The 21,793-nt window shown below is 42.7% G+C and overlaps 2 protein-coding genes across 2 annotated transcripts in view; one reads left to right on the top strand and one right to left on the bottom strand.

Annotated features, from left to right (window-relative positions):
- The window catches only part of LOC134879017 (thyrotropin-releasing hormone-degrading ectoenzyme-like), a 120,646-nt gene that overhangs the window by 34,277 nt on the left and 64,576 nt on the right, over positions 1 to 21,793 (bottom strand). Inside the window, exons 7-9 of the mRNA XM_063905234.1 lie at positions 13,653 to 13,766; positions 1,239 to 1,376; positions 916 to 981 (exon numbers count right to left, since the gene is read on the bottom strand). Of these exons, the coding sequence (XP_063761304.1) occupies positions 916 to 981; positions 1,239 to 1,376; positions 13,653 to 13,766 (318 nt within the window). The remainder of the gene's footprint in view (positions 1 to 915; positions 982 to 1,238; positions 1,377 to 13,652; positions 13,767 to 21,793) is intronic.
- On the top strand, positions 4,697 to 6,354 carry si:dkey-77f5.3 (uncharacterized protein LOC326903 homolog). Its single transcript, XM_063906033.1, has 2 exons — positions 4,697 to 4,875; positions 5,488 to 6,354. Exons 1-2 carry the CDS (start codon positions 4,697 to 4,699, stop codon positions 6,290 to 6,292), a joined length of 984 nt encoding a protein of 327 aa, XP_063762103.1. The 3' UTR covers positions 6,293 to 6,354.

Genomic DNA, 21,793 nt, shown 5'->3' on the forward strand with positions numbered 1-21,793 from the left:
AAGCATGGAGGCAAAGCTGCACAAATAATCCAAAAAGTGTCGCCTCAAATGACCCCCTGCCTCCTCTCTGAGTCACGTTCCATGGTGATCAAACCCAGCGCTGCTTTTCCCCGCAGTTTATTGGACTTTAAACTTCCCTGAGTAACCCTAAACTGAGATGAAAACAGTGTTTCAGAGGAGCTGATGGCACCTCATTAAACTGGAATTGAATTTTCTCATGTTCCGCAAACATCACTAAACCTCTGAAAGACTTTCTGCAAAAGAGCGTTCCGATTAGAAGAGAGGGAAGGAAGGAAATCAGGTTTCCAGCCAAACGTGTGAAAAGCAGTGAAGTGCATGTTGATGTACATATACTGTATCTATATATATAGCTATAGTATATATAATTTAACAGCAAGAGGTGGATATGAATAAAGAACATATACATTATTAACACGCAGTACATATCCTTCAATCTAAACATGTGTGCTGTGCATGCTCCTATTCCACTATATTTACACTATGTTCTTTGAATGACGATCATTCCGACATCGATTTGACTCGTTGCAGTGCAGAAAAAAAGCTTTGAATTGCAAAAAATATGATAGTATTCGTACAGAAACTGCAGCCACTTATATTCTGATTCCAGTCACTCACACTGGAAGTTTTTCTGTTCCAAAGCAGTAAAACCTCCTCTCAAAGCACCCCTAAAATCCATTTACTCACCAGCATCTGTACAGCCAAAATATTGCCCCACACACACACACACACACACACACACACACACACACACACACACACACACACACACACACACACACACACACACACACACACACACACACATACACACACTAAGCGATTTAAACCCTGGCTCTCCCTGATGTCCTCTGATATCTGGACCTCTGTATGCACAGCTGGACGACGTTTACTCACGTTGAGTCCTCTCTGGAACAGCGTCTGTCCCATCACGTTAGCCAGCATCCGGATCAACGCCGCCCCCTGCAGGCAGCGCAGAGAAACGCACGTTAAAAAAACAACAACAAACAAAAACAACAACAAACACAAACAGGGGGGATTGCTGAGGTCATAGCAGCTGTTGTAAGCTAGCTCAGCCAGATACACACAATTGACTTGGCTAGTTAGCTTGTTAGCTAGTTAGCTTGCAAGCTACATCAACTAGTCTGTAAATGATATTCATGCCATGAGAATGTATCGGGAATCCTGATCCTAATCCAATTCATTTATTTGACACCTACTTTTTTGTACGCGATCCAGTCAAAGACCCGGTCGATGTCGGTCGCCTGCTCCACCTCCTGGGAGATCGGGTGGGAGGAGTTCAGGCCGTCCAATAGCATCACCTCATGGAGGACATCCGTGAGGAAGCGCTGTTTCTCCTGAACACACACAAACAGGGGCTTTGTGTCGACATTCCTTCTGTGGAGGCTCTCTACACGCCCTGTCAACCAACTGCTTTACACTATTTTAACCACAACATCATTTTATTGTCCCCTCTTGGAGTTTGAGTTTCTTCCAGCAGCTGAGAATAAACCACACAAAGATAGGGCATCACTTACAGATGTCCCCATACATGTAGTACACCGAGGGCCACATACAGAAAAATATACAGAGCTGGGCCACTTCTACAGGTGCATACTGCCTCAGAAGTGAAGTTATAAGTTAGCAAATCAAATCAGATGTAGGAGAATAATGCACGATACTTTAAAACGCTTCCAGGAAAGAACAGCCTACATCCCGTCTGTCTTCAGGGTTCATTTATTCTGTTGCAGCTCATCCCTTAAAACAGAGCCTCAGAGTGCTGAGAATAAGAGGAACTTTGAAGGGTCCATCTCAAGCTGGTTATAGAAATAAGTTGTTGGTTTTTTTTATCAACTAAGATTTGTTATAATATGTTTTAAATTCTAAATGACTGAATTTATTTTAAATTGGGCTCATTACTATATCTGAACATATATATTTGAGAAGTACAAAATAAGACAAGCAGAAGTTTAATTGGTGGGCCGTATTCCATTATACTTTTAGAATTTGCAGAGGGCCGATTCAAAATGGCCCCCGGGCAGTAGTTTGGACCCCCCTGCTGTAGTAGATGCTCAAATGTATTTACTGTCATATGCAAAAGAAGCCGGAGAGGGGAAAGGAGATCTTACTCAGGCACCTTCCAACAACGCTCATTAAATATGCATAGCAAGTCAATTATGCACAGAAAACAAAGAGTATTTGGGAAAAAAATAGAGCAGGATTAAAGGATGGGTCTCACATTGAAATAAAAAGAGTATAAATACAGAAATGGTTTTATTCCAGTTCTGTTTACAATAATAACATCCCTTTACCCCAAATAAAAAGCACTCCGTTATCCGTCCAGATGTGTTGGATCTGGTTGACAGAATTCTGGTTTTCACAAAGTGATTAGAAAATCTTCACCACACTTTTGGGACGCTGCGGTTTGATTGTCTTCCAGCTCACATTTTTCCAGACTTTAGTTTAATTATTATTAATTAATTCTGGCAAGACAAAGTTGGTCAACAAAGTGCCATTTAGTGGAAGAGTTGGTTTAGCTGTGTGATTCAACGGGTTCATCTTTATTTATCGTACGCTTGTTTTCATTTCAATTTGAGTCTCCTTCCAGGATATTCCTGATCATTCCCCTAACCGTATTCCTGATTGTATCCGATCTTTTCCCTCTTTATATTTCCTGTTCTATTTCCTCCCTTTCTTCTCATTACTCCTCTTCAGATTTCCTCTCCCATGCTCTCTCGTTTCAGGTTTCTAATATACATCTGCAAACATGTCGAGCTGTAACGAGCTCTGCCTAAATTACCCCCCGGGATCCGGCTAAATCCGGAGAAGCAAGGCTATGTCTAATTCATGGATTACAGTGTTTACTATGGAGATTTGGTTTTAATGAACCTCCATCTTGTTCAGCAATAGAATTGTAGACTTATTAAGTTTGAGTCGGTAATGAACTGAATGAACAGGAACTTTTCTTTAATTAACAGTATCTGCTGGGATCCGGCTAATTCTTGGTCCGCTGTGGATCAAAGTTGTTTATTAAGTAGATTTGATTTTAATGAAAGTAAATCCAGTCAAACAAAAGTTTCTTCTGATGTAATTTAGTTTAAGAAAATTAGAAACCAGGAATTAGATTTCAGTGTCTGCTGGGATCAGGCTACTTCTTGGCAGGCGGGTGGACTTGCAGGAAACAGGTCTTGCTGAATAATGTACTCTGCAATAAAGAATACACAAAGAACATTTTTAAATAACCAGTAATGAACTAAATAAACAGGAACTATTTTATTGTATTAACAGTATCTGCTGGGATCTGGCTAATTCTTGGTCTGGTGTGCCACAAAGTTGTTTATTAAGTAGTTTTGATTTTAAGAATACACAAAGAAAAGGCCAAAGATGGTCTGTAATGAACTGAATGAACAGCATCTTCTGGGATCAGGCTACTTCTTGGAGGGTGAGTTGACTTGCATGAAATAGATCTTGTCAAACTGACTTACAGAATATACACAGAACAAGTTGAAAAAGGGCCATGTACTAAACTTTGTCCTTATGTAGAGCTTTTTAAGGGAGTCTAAAGAAGTGTTTCATGGGCGCCAAGAAGTAAAAGTTCATCTGTATTTCTAAAATAAAAAAACATGTTTACTGGGCTCTTGTGTTTTTGAAGCTTAATCTCCGAGTTATTTCTCACATTCGTTCCCTTTTTACCCGTCTCTGGTCCACAATATCCCCAGCTTTATTATGTGTGCTGCTTTATATTGTCTTGTTTGTGAGTCTGGGATCAGATCAGCCATTCTCCAGGACAGCCCAGTGACACAGCCCTGGTGCTGGCAGTCTAATGTATTTTACATAAAAACAAGTACTTTGCCGAGCTCTCTCGTACTCTACTCACTGAACACACACCATTAGCATTAAAGAGTGTCTGCCTCTTGCATGTAATGGGCCATTGGTGTGTCTTTGTCCCCGCTCAGACCTGGCATTAAGATGCGTCTCTGCATGCGTCTCCGAAGACCACTTGTGTTCGGATCCCTGCTCTATATGCAAATAGACACACACTTCATTTCTGTATGCAGAGGATGCGTGTTGTTTCTGAACAGCGGAGACAGCAATGCAAATCAACAGCGTGCAATTGTTTTTGTTGTGCTACAGCCACTGGAATATTGTGAGCAGGACAATAGGAGGGGGAAAATAACCAGCCCAGTGTCGTAAGGGTTTCTGATAGCATGGCAGGGCCTTAAAGCATAAAATCTGGGGACGCTTCGAGCAGGCAGGACATTTTTCATGTGCTTTCCAGGCTGTATTGATGGGCATCTCCTTGCTTTAGGTCGTTGATCATGTGGCCTTAGGGTTTGAATAAATGGAAATGTATACCGGCTCAATAACCACCAAGGCAACAAATATTCTGACCTAAATGACACAGGAAGACATCTTTTAGTAAACGAGTAATGGTTATGTCCTGTCTAAGGATACAGGCATGCACACTTTTGGAAAATGCACACGCTGTAATTAACAAGAAACATTCAAACATGTTAGTTTGCTAATAACATTCACACACACAAGGGGGGCAGGTAGACAGGCTTGAATCTTATTGGTTGGATTACCACTTGCATTCTTCAGCCAAGACAAGAGCGTGTTGAACCACACCCACACTCCTCTTTGCATAAGAGTATCAACATCTCCACAGAGGGCAGAGATGACGCACATAAACAGAGAGAGTTCCCAGCAGATCCGCCTCATGAGGGCGAGCGGAAAGTCAGTGCACGAGATCCAGAAACATTTTGCGAGCCGGGGCATTGAGGTGTCTCTGAGGACGGTCAGGTATCACTTCAAGGAGAGACAGCCGCGCAGCTCATGGCCCAGGAAACTGCACGGGTAAGTCTCAGGAAGAGTGGACATTACGACTTGTGATCATGTATTTGTGTTGAAATCTTTTGGATGGGGGGAAGTGCTGGTGGCATTTTATTCAAAGCAACTAATTATAAACATACAAGCTCAGAGTAGTAAGGACAATGCAGATATATTTCCTTACAAAAGCCAAAATAAGTCCTGGGGCGTGTGTCCAAATGGGCTGAAGTCTTTAAGTGCTACTGTTTGGTTTAATGGCCAAAGTACAAGCCAATAGGAGGGTTTTCAGTTTGATTGGTATTGGGTATCGTACAATAAATGGTATTAAAACTATTCTTATTGGTATTGCAACTGGTATCGTATTTCTTTTGAATAGAAGGTATCCAGCCCTAGTCATTATGCATGGGATTGGGTGCTTCTGTAAAGCAAAAGTCCTCCTTATAGTGACCTGCAGTGACAGGAAATACTAGAAAGGGTTCTTCAAAAGTGGCTGAGAGTAGCATTGGACTGTGGAAACAATATCCGTCAGAAAAATAGTTTGGACAAATAGGATCTGAACAATTACAACTTTTAGAAAAACAGTTCCATGGCCTTGCAAAGACTTCCTTTCCTGATGTTTGTCTTTGTGTCTTTCATCAGCGATATCCTGACCGCCATTGATGATGTGACAAAGAGCAGCAAGAAGATGAAGGCCGAAGCGTTACAGCAGAAACTGCAAGCGGAGTTTGGAGTTCAGCTGAGCGTGACGAGCGTCCGCCGCGCCCGCAGGAACCTTGGGTGGAAATTTGGCAAGAACGTCTTCTACCCGGTGACTAAAGACCTGAACCGAAGAGCGAGGCTGAGTCAAGCGGTTCGGTGGATCGAGTCCGGAGAGACGTGGCACGATGTTCTGTTCACAGACGTAACGACGGTAACTCTAGAGCGCAAACCCACTTTATGCCTCCGAAGAAACGGCCTTCTGGTTGACAGACCAAAGTGCAAAAACCCCGTCAGGTTCCACGCTTGGGGAATGATTTCGAGACACGGCGTAGGTCCGATGGTGGTCTTTGAAGGGACCATGGACACGGAGTACTTTGAGACGTCCATCATCAAACAGAGAGTAGCGCCGTACATCAGGGAACATTTTGGACCTCATCATCGCTTCTTCCAGGATAATGACCCGAGGCATACCGCCTCCGCACTCTGCATCGAGTCTGAAGGAATCAACTGGGTCCGGACTCCGCCAGAGTCCCCGGATTTGAACCCCCTCAAGTCCGTTTGGCACTCAATGAAAAACTTTATCAGAAAGGAAGTGAAGCCTCGAACAAGACTGGAGCTTCTGCGAGCGATGGAGACCTTTTGGGACACAAGTCTGACCCGTGAGGTCTGTAATGAAGCTATTACAGGCCTATCAAAAGCACTCGGACTGATTGTGAAGAACAAAGGAGGGCCTTGTGGGAAGTGATCACGGGTCCAAAGATGTAAAAAGACTTTCTTTTTTATTGATTCAGACTGTGCTTTCAAAATCATCTACAGTGGTATGCAAAAGTTTGGGCACCCCTTAGGAAAACCACTGCATCAGTTTGTCACTTGCTGAGCTTTTGAAGCAGCAACTTCATTTTAACATATGTTATACCTTATGGTAACAGAAACATCTCAGTAGTGAAATAACTTTTATTGGTCAAACAGAAACATGTTTATGTGCATTCAAACAAAAATAGGCATGTGCATAAATTTGGGCACCCCTAAGAAATAATTCCATTAATATTTAGTATTGCCTCCTTTTGCTGCAATAACGGCCTGTAGACGCCTCCTGTAGCCACAGACAAGTCCCTTAAGCCTGGCAGGTGGTATTTTGGCCCATTCTTCCACACAAAACGTCTCCAGTTCAGTCAGGTTTCTTGGCCTCCGTGCATGGACAGCCTTCTTCAAATAAATCCATACATTTTCAATGATGTTAAGGTCTGGGGACTGGGATGGCCATTCCAGAACATTGTACCTGTGCTTCTGCATGAATTCCTTGGTGGATTTTGATCGGTGCTTAGGATCATTGTCCTGCTGAAAAATCCAACCCCGGCGTAGCTTCAACTTTGTGACTGACTCTAGAACATTCTTGTCAAGAATCTCCTGGTACTGTAAGGAATTCATGTGGCCCTCAACTTTAACAAGTTTTCCAGTACCTGTGCTAGCCACACAGCCCCATAACATGATAGATCCTCCACCAAATTTTACAGTGGGCAACAAGTTCTTTTCATTGAATGCAGTGTGTTTTTTTCGCCATGCATACCTGTTCATGTTATGACCAAATAACTCAATCTTGGTCTCATCTGACCACAGTATTTTGTTCCAAAATGCTTCTGGCTTGTCCAGATGTGCTTTTGCATACCTCATGCGACTCTTCTTGTGATTAACACTCAGGAAAGGCTTTTTGCACATCACCCTTCCAATGAGCTCTTCCTGGTGCAAAGTACGCTGGATTGTGGAACGGTGAACAACTACACCATCAGCAGCCAGATGTTGTTGTAGTTCTCTGGAGGTGGTCTGTGGCTTCTCTGTGACCATTTTCACCATCCTTCGCCTGTGCCTTTCCCCTATTTTTGTCGGCCTACCACATCTTTCCTTCACACGGACTGTTCCTGTGGCCTTCCATTTCACAACTACGTTTCTGACTGTGGAGACAGACAGTTTAAACCTGTCAGATAATTTTTTGTACCCTTCTCCTAATTTATAATGTTGGATTATCTTAGCTTTCAGGTCAGTGGAGAGTTGTTTTGAGGTCCCCATCTTGCCACTCCCTAAGAAAGAACCTAGGCCAGGCACAGCCAGCTATTACCTATGTTAAATAGCCTTTTTCATGATTGGTTCCACCTGTCTTTGTAATTGAAGGTCTAATGAGCTAATCAAAGCAATTTTGTGCAGCAACCTGTCAGCTATAAATCCGTACAGGTGTTGAAATGAATGCTATTTATAAGGGTGCCCAAACTTTTGCACATCCCATTTTTTGCATTTTATTTTATTATAATAAAACTATGTAATGCTACCCTAAGAATTTTGGTCTGGAAAACACTAAAACGTCTACATCTTTGTAGGAAAACAAATGTTGTTGCTGTGATCTTCTATTATAAAGGAAAAGCAAATTGTCATGAAATCTCAGAGGGGTGCCCAAACTTTTGCATACCACTGTATGTAGAGAAATGTTCCTCTTTGGGTTTAGTCCTTTCACAATTCAACAATCACTGTGTGTTCGTCGAGGTTGGCTCTATTCAAATGCATATCAGCTGCTTTTAAAGGAGACCCATGTACATATTCACCTCTCTTAAGGAGACTTGAATAGGAGGTAGAAAGATTAAAATGGGTTCATCAAGAGGTGATTCAGCAGCTTTATCCACTCCCTCAAACAGATGCAAACACAAAACAACAGAAGAGAAAATCCACAAGTGTTTTGTTCATCAATAATGCAGGTTTGTTGTGTGCAGAATACGTTAGGAAACTTGAATTCAAAGTGATTCAAAAGTCGACGTCCTGTTTGTCTATTTTTCCTGGACATCCAAGTATCTATTCATGTATTTCTATCTAGTAAAACACAACAGATCTAATTCCCTTGGGGTGTGCAGTGTGTCTGATTGAAAGGAAATCACATCGTCTAACTTCAAAGAATAGCTGGAACGAGCAGTATATAAGAGATAGCATCACAGTGATTAAGGTAAGCATGACAGGTAGGCAGGGGTTTGATTACATGATAGAAGTTAAAGGAGGTACAGTACATCTGGGGAAATGCAGTCAGTATGGCTTGAAATAAACATGATTCAGCAATGTCTGGGTATCAGTGCTCCATACCTAAGTAATTTCAAAACTTCTCCCGTCAAAATAAAACTGAATGGGATCTTTTGAGTTCCCAGATCTGGAAACAGTTCCCTATTTCTATGGTTTTATTACCTTGGACCAATCACTGAAGGATTCTAGTTCTCATACAACCCAACTCTGACACAGCATGACTCAGCAGTATTTCCACACAGCACATCCATAAATACATGACAACTATCTGCTGTGTCATGTTATCTGTTGTACATCCCAATTCTACCTGGTGACGTAGCATGACTAGCAGAATGTTTGCAACTTCAGCTCTCTGTTTAATAAAAACAAGGTTGACCCTAAACTGTATTTGATTTGCGACACCTGACAGGAAATAAATAATCTGAGTCTGTCAGAGCGAGAGAGAGAGCCGTCTGTCCTCCTGACGAGATTTAATGACACGGAAATAAATAAAATAAACGAGGAGGATGAAGGGCGGAGCAGAGGAGGCGTTTAAAAGTTCAACATCTGCTCCCAAACGCTGCCCCGTCCCTCCATCTGTGTGTGTGTGTGTTTACACCGACTGTGGGCCCATTAGCTGTCCTCCACATGTGGGTCCATCTGGTTCCTAGCAGCCATATTGAGCAGATGGACCCCCCCCCCCCGTCTCCAGGTGACTTAAAGTCCCTGTTAATTAGAGCTGATGTCTCATTTAGTCTCATTCTTCTTCTCTTTCATCCAAATGTGCCATTTAACTAATGACTTAATTGTGTAATTTGTGCCTGTTTACCTGTGTGTGTGTGTGTGTGTGTGTGTGTGTGTGTGTGTGTGTGTGTGTGTGTGTTTCGCTCTACTGAAAGCAGTAGTGAGTTTAGCCCAATCCTTTGAGGACGGATCAGTTCAAGAAAAACATCCAGGAATTAGTCAGATCCGCTCCTGTCAGCCCGAGAAGGCTTTAATTCAAAGCAAAGCGTTTATCTGACGGACAGATTCGTTTATTTAAAGTCCCAGAAATGCAGAAGTGTCGAGTCATCTCTCGTCTCCACAAAAGCACATTAAAACGCAAATAATTTCTGGCATTTTTCATTTTATTTCACTTCTGCTATGGAGATCCAGGATGTACGTTTCCAGAACATTGTGGGCGACTGTTTCCAGGGTTAGTTTTAAAGTCATAAAACTGCAGAACTACGAAAATAACCATATATTGACGTTTTCTAAAGCATAAGGAAGTTCCTAAAACTTTGGGTGACCTAAGTTGTTTTGCACAAACAAGGGAAAAGAGTGCAATGGTGCACAAAGTTAGATTGTATTGAATTCTCTGCACGCACAAAAGAAAAGCAGCTCTTTCTGTCTGGATATCTTTCTGTAAACTGCCCTCAGACCATGTCACAACACTCATTGTGATCTGTGATATTACATGACACACACCAGGAGAGTTGACCTGTGTATGTGTGTGTATGTGTGTGTGTGTGTGTGTGTGTTAAGGGTTGAACATGCATAAACACACTTTCAAAAGAACAGGATGGTCTAAAGTGTGTGAGGCGAGCAGCAGATAAATATCAATCGCCTCTGCTCTCTGTAAAACATGAATATTTCATATCTTCTGATCCCTGAAGTCGAGCTCTATTTGTTTCACATCACCTATCTGCAGGAGCACGGTTACCTCTGACCTGCTGCACAAGCACACAGATATAATGTTTAAAAAGTACTTAGAATAGAATTCATTATTCAAATCAAATCATCTTTAGGAAAACTGGTAACAAAGTGAACAAAACAAGTAAAGGTTTTGTCTTAAAGCAGCGAGAACATGAACTAAATACAAAGGAAAACTCATTATGCAGAATCTATGCTCGAGTTGCGTTACCACACAGTCTGATAAAAGCACTATAAAATGATGATTTAACCAATGAGTTTAACCCTTAAAATGTAAAAGCAACATTTCATTTCTTGAGGATTAATTGTATTTTATTATTTATTGAAACGTTTCCTTTTTTGTTTCTACGAATATTTTGCATTCTATTTTATTTTAATTTATTTCATCCTTATTTATTCATCCTGTGTGTTATTGGTACTGCACATTTCCACTGTAACTCCACCTGACTGATGAAACAGGAACTCTTTCTCGTCACATTAGTTTTTAGTCTCCTCCGGTGGGTCCCCCCCCACTCCCCCCTGCAGACGGAGACTCGTTTTAAATAAAAGCCTGCATTATAAATAAATTGCTTTATCAGTAGCAGAGGCGCTCTATCTGCGGGTTATTGGAGACACACTCTGTTTCTGTTAAAGTGTCCAGCCGTGCAGAACCGCCCTGTCGCTCTGAAACAGACGGTGTGTGTGTGTGGGAGATAAGGTGTTTCCATGTAACACACTTCTGTACTGGGAGTAAATCACAAGGCAGAAACAAAGAGCTGTGTGTGTGTGTGTGTGTGAGAGTGTGTGTGTGTGTGTGTGTGTGTGTGTGTGTGTGTGTGTGTGTGTGTGTGTGTGTGTGTGTGTGTGTGTGTGTGTGTGTGTGTGTGTGTGTGTGAGATATAAAGTTTCTCAGAGGACTTTTTGAGCAAATTCGAGGAACAATTTTTCCTCTAATTTCATTTTGTTTTGCGCTGACTCACACACTGCATCCATTTGTGAGCAGAATGAAATAAAACAGCCGGAGCGTCGTCTGCAGAGAAACAATTTCAGAAATCAGATATTGATCCGTGAGGAGGAAGAGTTCAGGACTTCCTCCTCTTCAAAAGCCTGTTTTAACTTTCATCTCATAAACAGAATCTGTAAGTGCTGTTGTGTTTATACAACAAAGAGAGAGAGAGGACGCCGGCAGGAACGAGCAGACGGATCTGAAGCTGGGAATATCTGCTTTCTACTTTCACATCGGATTTATTATCCTGATGTGAAAGAGTCCTCTCCTGCTGATGTTCAGGTGTGTATCAGTATGTAGTGTCTCTACTTTAAAGAGTCCTCTCCTGCTGATGTTCAGGTGTGTATCAGTATGTAGTGTCTCTACTTTAAAGAGTCCTCTCCTGCTGATGTTCAGGTGTATATCAGTATGTAGTGTCTCTACTTTAAAGAGTCCTCTCCTGCTGATGTTCAGGTGTATATCAGTATGTAGAGTCTCTACTTTAAAGAGTCCTCTCCTGCTGATGTTCAGGTGTATATCAGTATGTAGTGTCTCTACTTTAAAGAGTCCTCTCCTGCTGATGTTCAGGTGTATATCAGTATGTAGAGTCTCTACTTTAAAGAGTCCTCTCCTGCTGATGTTCAGGTGTATATCAGTATGTAGAGTCTCTACTTTAAAGAGTCCTCTCCTGCTGATGTTCAGGTGTATATCAGTATGTAGAGTCTCTACTTTAAAGAGTCCTCTCCTGCTGATGTTCAGGTGTGTATCAGTATGTAGAGTCTCTACTTTAAAGAGTTCTCTCCTGCTGATGTTCAGGTGTATATCAGTATGTAGAGTCTCTACTTTAAAGAGTCCTCTCCTGCTGATGTTCAGGTGTATATCAGTATGTAGAGTCTCTACTTTAAAGAGTTCTCTCCTGCTGATGTTCAGGTGTATATCAGTATGTAGCGTCTCTACTTTAAAGAGTTCTCTCCTGCTGATGTTCAGGTGTATATCAGTATGTAGAGTCTCTACTTTAAAGAGTCCTCTCCTGCTGATGTTCAGGTGTATATCAGTATGTAGAGTCTCTACTTTAAAGAGTTCTCTCCTGCTGATGTTCAGGTGTATATCAGTATGTAGAGTCTCTACTTTAAAGAGTCCTCTCCTGCTGATGTTCAGGTGTATATCAGTATGTAGAGTCTCTACTTTAAAGAGTTCTCTCCTGCTGATGTTCAGGTGTATATCAGTATGTAGCGTCTCTACTTTAAAGAGTTCTCTCCTGCTGATGTTCAGGTGTATATCAGTATGTAGAGTCTCTACTTTAAAGAGTCCTCTCCTGCTGATGTTCAGGTGTATATCAGTATGTAGTGCCTCTACTTTAAAGAGTCCTCTCCTGCTGATGTTCAGGTGTATATCAGTATGTAGTGTCTCTACTTTAAAGAGTCCTCTCCTGCTGATGTTCAGGTGTATATCAGTATGTAGTGTCTCTACTTTAAAGAGTCCTCTCCTGCTGATGTTCAGGTGTATATCAGTATAAAGAGTCTCTACTTTAAAGAGTCCTCTCCTGCTGATGTTGAAAATAAATCGTGCCTCTTTAGAGATTAAGATCACCGCCCAAGGAGCTTTAAACTGTGAGACAGGAAGTAAGTTTTGAGAGTCAAACACAACGCTGGTGTTTTCTTGGGATTTGTTGACAGAAAGAAAAACATTGACTGCATTTGTTTTTTAAAGAGGGTCAGGAAAACATATATTCTCTCCCCTGAGGTGATATCTAACAAAGCAGACACTCTCAGTTTTGTTCCGAGAACAATGGGGTTTTGTTTAAGTTTCTCACAGCGTCCACAAAAAGTGTCCCAGTTCCTCCGGATAATCCTCAGACCTCTCTGTCAACACTTTCCATTGGGGGATTATTTTCCTCCAAAACACAATAAATCCAGTCCGCAGAAAGACGCTCTCCCTGAGAACATGTTGAATGTAATACCCCCCCCCCCCCCCCTCCATCTCAGAGGAAATATCTCCGGCCAAAAAATACACTTTTAAAATCAGATTTGCTGCTTTATCCACCGGTGTTGTGTTTGGCGTCAGGAGACTTTTAAATGTTTTACTCTTAAAATAAATTCATGTCTGAACGTCTGCAGCCTCGAGATGAAATCATGACTCACCTGCAACCATCAGAAGTCAGAAATATTTAATTTCATGAGCGACAACTTCAGAATATTTGATGCCCCTCGACACACCGAACTGAAACTCAATTTCCCCGTTTGTCGTGAATAAAAGATCCGATACAAATAAATGAAACAACAATAGTAAGGTGCATTAGAGGGGCTGAACAGCGTGTGTGAGTGTGTGTGTGTGTGTGTGTGTGTGTGTGTGTGTGTGTGTGTGTGTGTGTGAGTACCTTGTTTCATATGAATACAATGAAGTGTTTTCTACTCACCATGTTCCACTTTGGGAAGAGGAAGTCGGTGCCGACGTACTCGAAGTAATGAGCGAACCCTTCCTTCAGCCAGACGTCCTCCCACCACACCGGAGTCACCAGGTCACCGAACCACTGGAAACAGACAGAAAATATATGATGAGTTTTTCTCTGTCAATTATTTAAACGTGAAAGATTTATAAACTCCTGTAGACGAATTCTGATCATGTTTTCAAGGAATCAAGTGTCCAAATGAAAACAAACTGGTTCAAATTCAACAGACGTGTTGAGCTTTCACACCAAAGAAGATTTTCTCAGACAAAATATCTGAAAGCAAAAAGACGTAAAACAACTTTCCTTTAGAATATAGTGAAATGTATTGACAGTCTGTCATTTAATATCTCTGAAAGTAGTCTTTAGACTGTTCTGCTAACCATCCCACAATGCAATTAGCTCTACACCCTTAGTACAACTGAGGCTGATGGGAAATGGGAGTTAGTCAGACTGTAATTTGGTCCTTAATACCATTTTGTACCTCATTCTATCCTCAATTAACCACAATCTAAACCTCATGGCACCAGAGGAAAAGTCACATGATCACCAAATTCAGTAGGGTTCCTCCACTGGGGATCATGAAATTACAATCAATACAAAAAGACTGTTGAGGTATTCCAATCTTGTCCTTAGTGGGCGACCAACAGACCAACAATCCCATCTCTGAGGCCATGTGCGTGTCTAAAAGGAGGAAGCACTAACTTAATATCTCTGCTGCTGAATCTTTGGCACAATGTTGGAGAAATTCAAAACGGGATAGTTTAATTAAATCCAACCCAGTCGAACTTGGAATCAGGGGAGAAAGAGGACATCCTGCGCCTCGTCAAACACAGATTTGGGATCTATCTGTGGACGCCAAACAGCCGGAGGCCGTTGGATCATCTGTTCCGAACCGACATGATGAAGCGGATTTTACTCATCAGCAACACTGGAGGGCAACCGGCAATGTTGCTCCAAACTGGTGCCATGCTACCACCCGATTGGACCGTTCTTCTGCAGGGTTTGGCAGTGGTGAAGTCTAATAAGAGGCGGAGCACGTAGAAGATAGACTGAACCTCGCTGATAGTGGAAACGAGAGTAATGCTTTTGGACTCGGGCTGTTTTCTGGCAACGTTTGTTGAATGAGTAACGTTTGGGAACAAATGTCCCTGCCAGCTTTGTCTCAGAGGTTCCCTTTAAAAGCTTTACTGCAAAGCGGATGGCAGGAGATCTTAAACACAAAGAGAAACAACCTGAGTTCACGTTACACCTTCATTAACGAGACACACTGCACACCACGGCACAGCGTGCTGCAGATTTGGCAGCGCTCAGTGTATCTGCAGCAAATTGTCCTTCAGCCGATCAAAGTGTGTATGTAAAGCAGAGAAGGAGGCTGTGCATAAGTGTGTGTGTGTGTGTGTGTGTGTGTGTGTGTGTGTGTGTGTGTGTGTGTGTGTGTGTGTGTGTGTGTGTGTGTGTGTGTGTGTGTGGGGAGTCCTATTTGCATCACTTCACCCTGCAGTTGAAGTCAAGTTTAATTACGTCGCCCCCGAAGTCACAAACTCTGTCCCCATAAAAGCAAACATCTACCTCTCTCCTTACGCCAAAAACAACACCGGCTTATGATGAGTTACTGGAGCAAAAACCGGGAACGATATACACCAACTGTGCTCCCACAATGCATCAGGAATGGAGGACTGTTTCGCCTTAAAGAACATCAGAGGCTCCTCTCTGAGCTTGGAAGGCGCAGAAGGTAATTGAGTTTCATAATCAAACAGTGACAGGTGGTGCAGAGGCTGAGCTACACTTTACTTTTGAAGACAGGTTGTAAAACTGTAATTAGGTCTGGTTAGCTGTACGTAAGGGCCTCTTATGAACATATTGATCAACTGCAAACTGTATTTTAATTACTGTGTCGAGGCAGAACCTTTCACTCTTAGATCCACTCGTAAAAACTAGCTAAAATAAGAACCCTTCCTGCTGTCATTAGTCTCTGATGAGCTCTTGAATTTCATGTAGTTGCACAAATAGATGACTCATGTCGGTACATGTGGGGGTTTACTGAGACCCTTTCTGCTCACTGGTTTAAACTGTGTTGCTGTTTCTGTTTCTCTCTTCGTGTAAATGTGTTCACATGTCTTTAAATTTGGTCCTGTGTTATGCAATTTCTGCAGAAGGCCCATTTGTGCTCTACCATATATTTCAATGATGTTTTGTGTTCTGATATCCTTAGCAACGGTCTGATATCCTTAGCGACGGTCTGATATCCTTAGCAACGGTCTGATATCCTTAGCAACGGTCTGATATCCTTAGCAACGGTCTGATATCCTTAGCGACGGTCTGATATCCTTAGCGACGGTCTGATTTCCTTAGCGACGGTCTGATTTCCTTAGCGACGGTCTGATTTCCTTAGCAACGGTCTGATAAACCTAGCAACGGTCTGATATCCTTAGCAACGGTCTGATATCCTTAGCGACGGTCTGATTTCCTTAGCAACGGTCTGATATCCTTAGCGACGGTCTGATTTCCTTAGCGACGGTCTGATTTCCTTAGCGACGGTCTGATTTCCTTAGCAACGGTCTGATAAACCTAGCAACGGTCTGATATCCTTAGCAACGGTCTGATATCCTTAGCAACGGTCTGATATCCTTAGCAACGGTCTGATATCCTTAGCGACGGTCTGATATCCTTAGCGACGGTCTGATTTCCTTAGCGACGGTCTGATTTCCTTAGCAACGGTTCTGATAAACCTAGCAAACGTGTCTGATATCCTTAGCAACGGTCTGATATCCTTAGCAACGGTCTGATTTCCTTAGCAACGGTCGATTTCCTTAGCAACGGTCTGATTTCCTAGCGATGGTCTGATATCCTTAGCAACGGTCTGATATCCTTAGCAACGGTCTGATATCCTTAGCGCGGTCTGATTTCCTTAGCAACGGTCTGATATCCTTAGCAACGGTCTGATATCCTTAGCAACGGTCTGATTTCCTTAACAACGGTCTGATATCCTTAGCGACGGTCTGATTTCCTTAGCAACGGTCTGATATCCTTAGCAACGGTCTGATTTTCCTTAACAACCGGTCTGATATCCTTAGCAACGGTCTGATTTCCTTAGCAACAGTTCTGATTTCCTTAGCGATGGTCTGATATCCTTAGCAACGGTCTGATATCCTTAGCAACGGTCTGATATCCTTAGCAACGGTCTGATTTTCTTAGCGACGGTCTGATTATGCGACGGTCTGATATCCTTAGCGACGGTCTGATATCCTTAGCGACGGTCTGATATCCTTAGCAACGGTCTGATATCCTTAGCGACGGTCTGATATCCTTAGCAACGGTCTGATATCCTTAGCAACGGTCCTGATTTCCTTAACAACGGTCTGATTTCCTTAGCAACGGTCTGATATCCTTAGCAACGGTCTGATTTCCTTAGCAACGGTCTGATTTCCTTAGCGATGGTCTGATATCCTTAGCAACGGTCTGATATCTTTAACGGTCTGATATCCTTAGCAACGGTCTGATATCCTTAGCAACGGTCTGATTTTCTTAGCGACGGTCTGATATCCCTAGCAACGGTCTGATATCCTTAGCAACGGCCTGATATGTCTGCTAGCGTAAAATACCAGAACACAGGATGTCCGAAATCAGCCAATCAGCATTGAGTATTGAACTATACTGTCTATAAATATTGTATTTCATGTATTTATTGCACATTTTTACTATGTTTATATAAATATTTGAATTCTATTTCAAGCTAAAATGAGGCCACTGTCACACAATCCAGTCGGCTGTTTGGACACACCATGGTTCTGCAGACAAAGCAATGTGTGCACAGATGCATACTAAGTCCCTTCGGTTTCTGGCTGGTGGACTGTGTGTCTGGGCAGGGATTCAAACCGACCACCCTGAGGGAGCTGGCTCAACAGGACGCTGGTTCAATCCCTGAGGCAGACTCCATCACACTGAGACCCTCCGCAGTGTGATGGAACCAGACCCGGCCAGAGGAAGGTAAACAACTGCAGAAATGGAAACAGGGGGGGGTGGAAGTCCTCAGATCTTCACCGCTGTGTGTTGTGTATCATGTATAATACATGTTGCAGTACATTGTGTATGTTTTTACTTTAACTCCTTTGTGTGCATAGATTTGATCACCATTTTATTCCAATCTTTTACTTTCACTTCTTTTTTTCTGGTATTTAAAATATATGTATTTAATGTTTGTACATTTTTATTCTTTTGTTTCTAAAAATATTTTTCCTAAAATGACACGCAGGAGTTGCACTTGGGACAGAGTATGTTTACACTGATTTAACTTCAGTAAAGTTGAGGATCTGAAAACAATCTGTCAAACGGCTGCATGAGATTTCCCTTCTCTGCCACTGCATACTAATATAATACTAGTCACAATAACCTGGGGTCAGCCCTATAACATAATGATCAATAAGCAGCGTATGAAGACAGAGGCTTAAACGACATTCAGCGCTTTTCTGTTGAATTATAAATAACTGCAGTAGAATCAGTTTCCAGCTCTGTGATTTCCACACCCTGCCGCTGAGCTCTCTCTCATTAAACTTGACGGTTTACATTTGATTTTAGCCTTCGCACAGCGGCGTTAGAAGTAGGGTCAGCACAGTGTGTTCAGGCCTGCCGACAATTAGAATATATAATTAATTTTACACTGGAGAGCCTCTCAGTCCTCGTACAGTGACAGCCTGAATGAAACCAGCTAATCCCTCCGTCGTCTCTTACAACTTGTGGAAATAATTAAAAACAACTTCTTCTTCTTCTGTGGTTTCTACAATGAGCTTTGTCTTCATTAGCTTCTTTCTGTCGTCTCGCACTGTTTCAGCCTCGGAAAAACATAAAGCAAGGAGACTCCGAGCGCCGGCCATGTGTGAAGTTGACTTAGGTTGTGTGTGTGTGTGTGTGTGTGTGTGTGTGTGTGCTGAGGAGGAGGGAAAGAAGACTCAGACTCATGGTGGAATAATGATGAGTCAGGACACGGAGAGACAGAGGGAAATCGCTCTATAAGATTTAGCAAAAAGCCAAGAAAATACCACAGACTGATGGATGAATACTGAGCAGGCAGACACACACACACACACACACACACACACACACACACACACACACACACACACACACACACACACACACACACACACACACACACACACACACACACACACACACACACACACACACACACACACACACACACACACACACACACACACACACACACACACACACACACACACACACACACACACACACACAATTGTGTGGGCTGAGAAGTACTTTTCCGAAGAGGCGATGCTCCATCCAATAAACGTTGAAAGCTCAACAGTTAAATTGAATGAATTATTTGAGGAATAATAAAAATCATATTTTGGGAACACGCGGTGTGAAGGGTGATTCTGACTGAAGCCACGCACAAATACTGTAGTGTTACATTAGCATGAGGAGAAACAGGAGGAAAATCAGGATATATTGGTTGCATTTCACTGGTTTATAGTGGAACCGTAGCATGAAGCCCGGTGTCTCCATCTCTGCACCTTCAAGGAGGGTTTGAGCTCCTTTTAGATCCGGTTCTGGTTTTTTGGTTTGTTCTTTTACAGCATCGAACAGCTAATCATTCTTTAAACTAAGATGTGTTCTGCATCCAATGGCAGCCAAGCAACTTTGGAACCCAACAGGGTAAAGAAAGTAGACCATTAGGGCGATAAAGAAGTGTTTTTTTGGGGGGGGCAAAATAAGACAGAAGCTCAAAGAAAAGTAAATCCAGGTGTAAAATGAATCTGGCAGACATGAACACGACTTAGGTAAACATCACCCCGATCTCCCCTAAGTCCCAAAACAACATTTCTCAGCCTTAGTGTTGTTGCACACCTTGCGTTCGGGGTAGAAAAACTCCATCAACCTCCACTAATGAGAAGGTGGCGCAGCCGGTCAGTAACCCGGGGAATTGTACAGTCTGTGGAAATATCAGTTTTCTGTTTCTTCTGACCCTTAAAAGTGGAAAGTTGTGGCAGCTTGTTACTTGCGTGTTTACTCCTGGGAGAATACTCCGGTGCCACAACAAACAGACTCAGGGGAGCAGTGACACAGCAGTGTAAAGGACTGCTGAGTTTTTAAATATCATATCGCAGTGCTTGCAATTTAACACTAATTATGCACTGACGCAGTGAATTAATATGCGGTAAATAGACCTGCCGTCCTCTTTCTGTTTGTTTCCACACCTTCCTCCCATCCCCTCTCCACCTCTCCATCTTCCTCTCAGAACAAAGCAAATCTCTGCCTTTGATCATCCTCCTCTTCCTCTCATCTGACCCTCGCTGATAAATATTCATCCCTGTGTTCAGCGCCGCAGCTGAATCTGATTTTCACTTCTTTCTGTTTGGATGGCGCCGCTCTCAGCTCAATGACAGCCAAATGAGTCTGGGTTGTCACTTGGCACAAATACTGTTTACATCTTTCACATCTGTGACACTAGAAAGAGTGGAACGCCGCCTCTGAGTGTGATAGGAAACACTTACAATTAACACCATAAACACAAACCTGCTGTCTAGTTGGTGTGTGTGTGACTGGAGGTCGGGTTAAACTGAGGCCACTGGGAAAACGTGGGGGAGTTTGGCAACAGGGGTTAGAAAGTAAGTTAAACTGCAGAGTTACAGACCAACAGGACCAGTTTCAAGCTGGGATATGAACCTAGTTACACCTGAACCAGTCAATGCAGGACTAGAAGGATCTGCCTTTAGCGTTCTCGACCAGTTCATTGTGGTCTAAAGGCCTCGTTTGGGACTCTTGACCCAATAGGACCAGGGATAAGGAGCTCTGCACTTAAGACCAAAGTCAAGCACCTTGAAGCATCTGGACAACCTGGACCAGGTAGAGAAAGGTGCAAGATCAAGGAAAACTGGTTCAGCCACACAAAAGTTTTCAGGTGTGTAACTTTGAAAAGAGAGGGAGGAAAGTAAGAGGTGAGACAGAGAGTGTGTTCAGCTCCCCGACTTCGATCGTTTCTCTTTGGATTGTTCTTTTCCTGACAGTTCCGCCTCCCATTTTCCAGCATAAGTGTGTGTGTGCGTGTGTGTGTGTGTGTGCGTGTGTGCGTGCATGCGTGTGCGTGTGTGTGTGTGTGTGTGTGTGTGCGTGCGTGTGTGTGTGTGTGCGTGCGTGCATGCGTGTGCGTGCATGCGTGTGCGTATGTGTGTGTGTGCGTGTGTGTGTGTGTGTGTGTGTGTGTGTGTGTGTATCTGTGATGTTTAAATTGCTATAAAAAGCCAAAACCAATCTGTCAAGACCATGAAACCTTTGATTTACAACAACAAAAAGACACGCCTCGGTCGGTGAGTGTGTGTGTGTGTGTGTGTGTGTGTGTGTGTGTGTGTGTGTGGTGTGTGTCAGTGTGCTTTGATGCATCCTGTCAATTAAAGAGAAACAAAACCAAACGAATCCGAGCGAAGCGCTTCATCCTGTCAAGCGTAGCTCACTATGCAACACTAAATGCTGAACACTGCACTGAACTCTAATAACACACAACTCCAAACTAAAAGCACCATTTCTTACATTAACATGTACACAACATGAATAAATTAAACTGCACTTTAAATAAAACATGTACAAAGTGCGTGGAGTTGAACAGGCTTCTATTATTTAACCCTGAGGCTGCTTTTATTCTGTGTTTTCCCTTTGCTAACAGACCAAAACCAACAATGCGTTTGAGGCTGTGAGTCCCGCTGTGGGTTTATAATCCGTCTCTAAAAACACTTCATAAATACAAAGTTTCTTTAAATGGAATAGTCCTCATTTGGAGTTTTAGTGGGTGTTGGTTTTTGGGTCTTTTATATTGTTGTTGTTTTAATGCATTCACCAAAACACAATATACACTGTTCACACACTCGCTCAGAGGCAGAGTGAGCGTAGAATCACTGTGTTGGCGGGTCATTATGGCGCTTTAATACAAGGTGTGTGTGTGTGTCTTTGTGATCACCTACTGTGGAAGTGGCTGCAAGAGTGTGTACATGTTCTGCCTCACTAATAAGCCACACACACACACACACACACACACACACACACACACACACACACACACACACACACACACACACACACACACACACACA

This window comes from Eleginops maclovinus, chromosome 17 (genome assembly GCF_036324505.1).
Source record: "Eleginops maclovinus isolate JMC-PN-2008 ecotype Puerto Natales chromosome 17, JC_Emac_rtc_rv5, whole genome shotgun sequence".
NCBI classification, from domain to species: domain Eukaryota; kingdom Metazoa; phylum Chordata; class Actinopteri; order Perciformes; family Eleginopidae; genus Eleginops; species Eleginops maclovinus.

Coding starts and splice junctions, on each gene's coding strand:
- si:dkey-77f5.3 (XM_063906033.1), top strand. CDS start 4,697: ATGACGCACATAAACAGAGAGAGTTCCCAGCAGATCCGCCTCATGAGG. Junction 4,876..5,487: donor TGGCCCAGGAAACTGCACGG/GTAAGTCTCAGG, acceptor GTCTTTCATCAG/CGATATCCTGACCGCCATTG.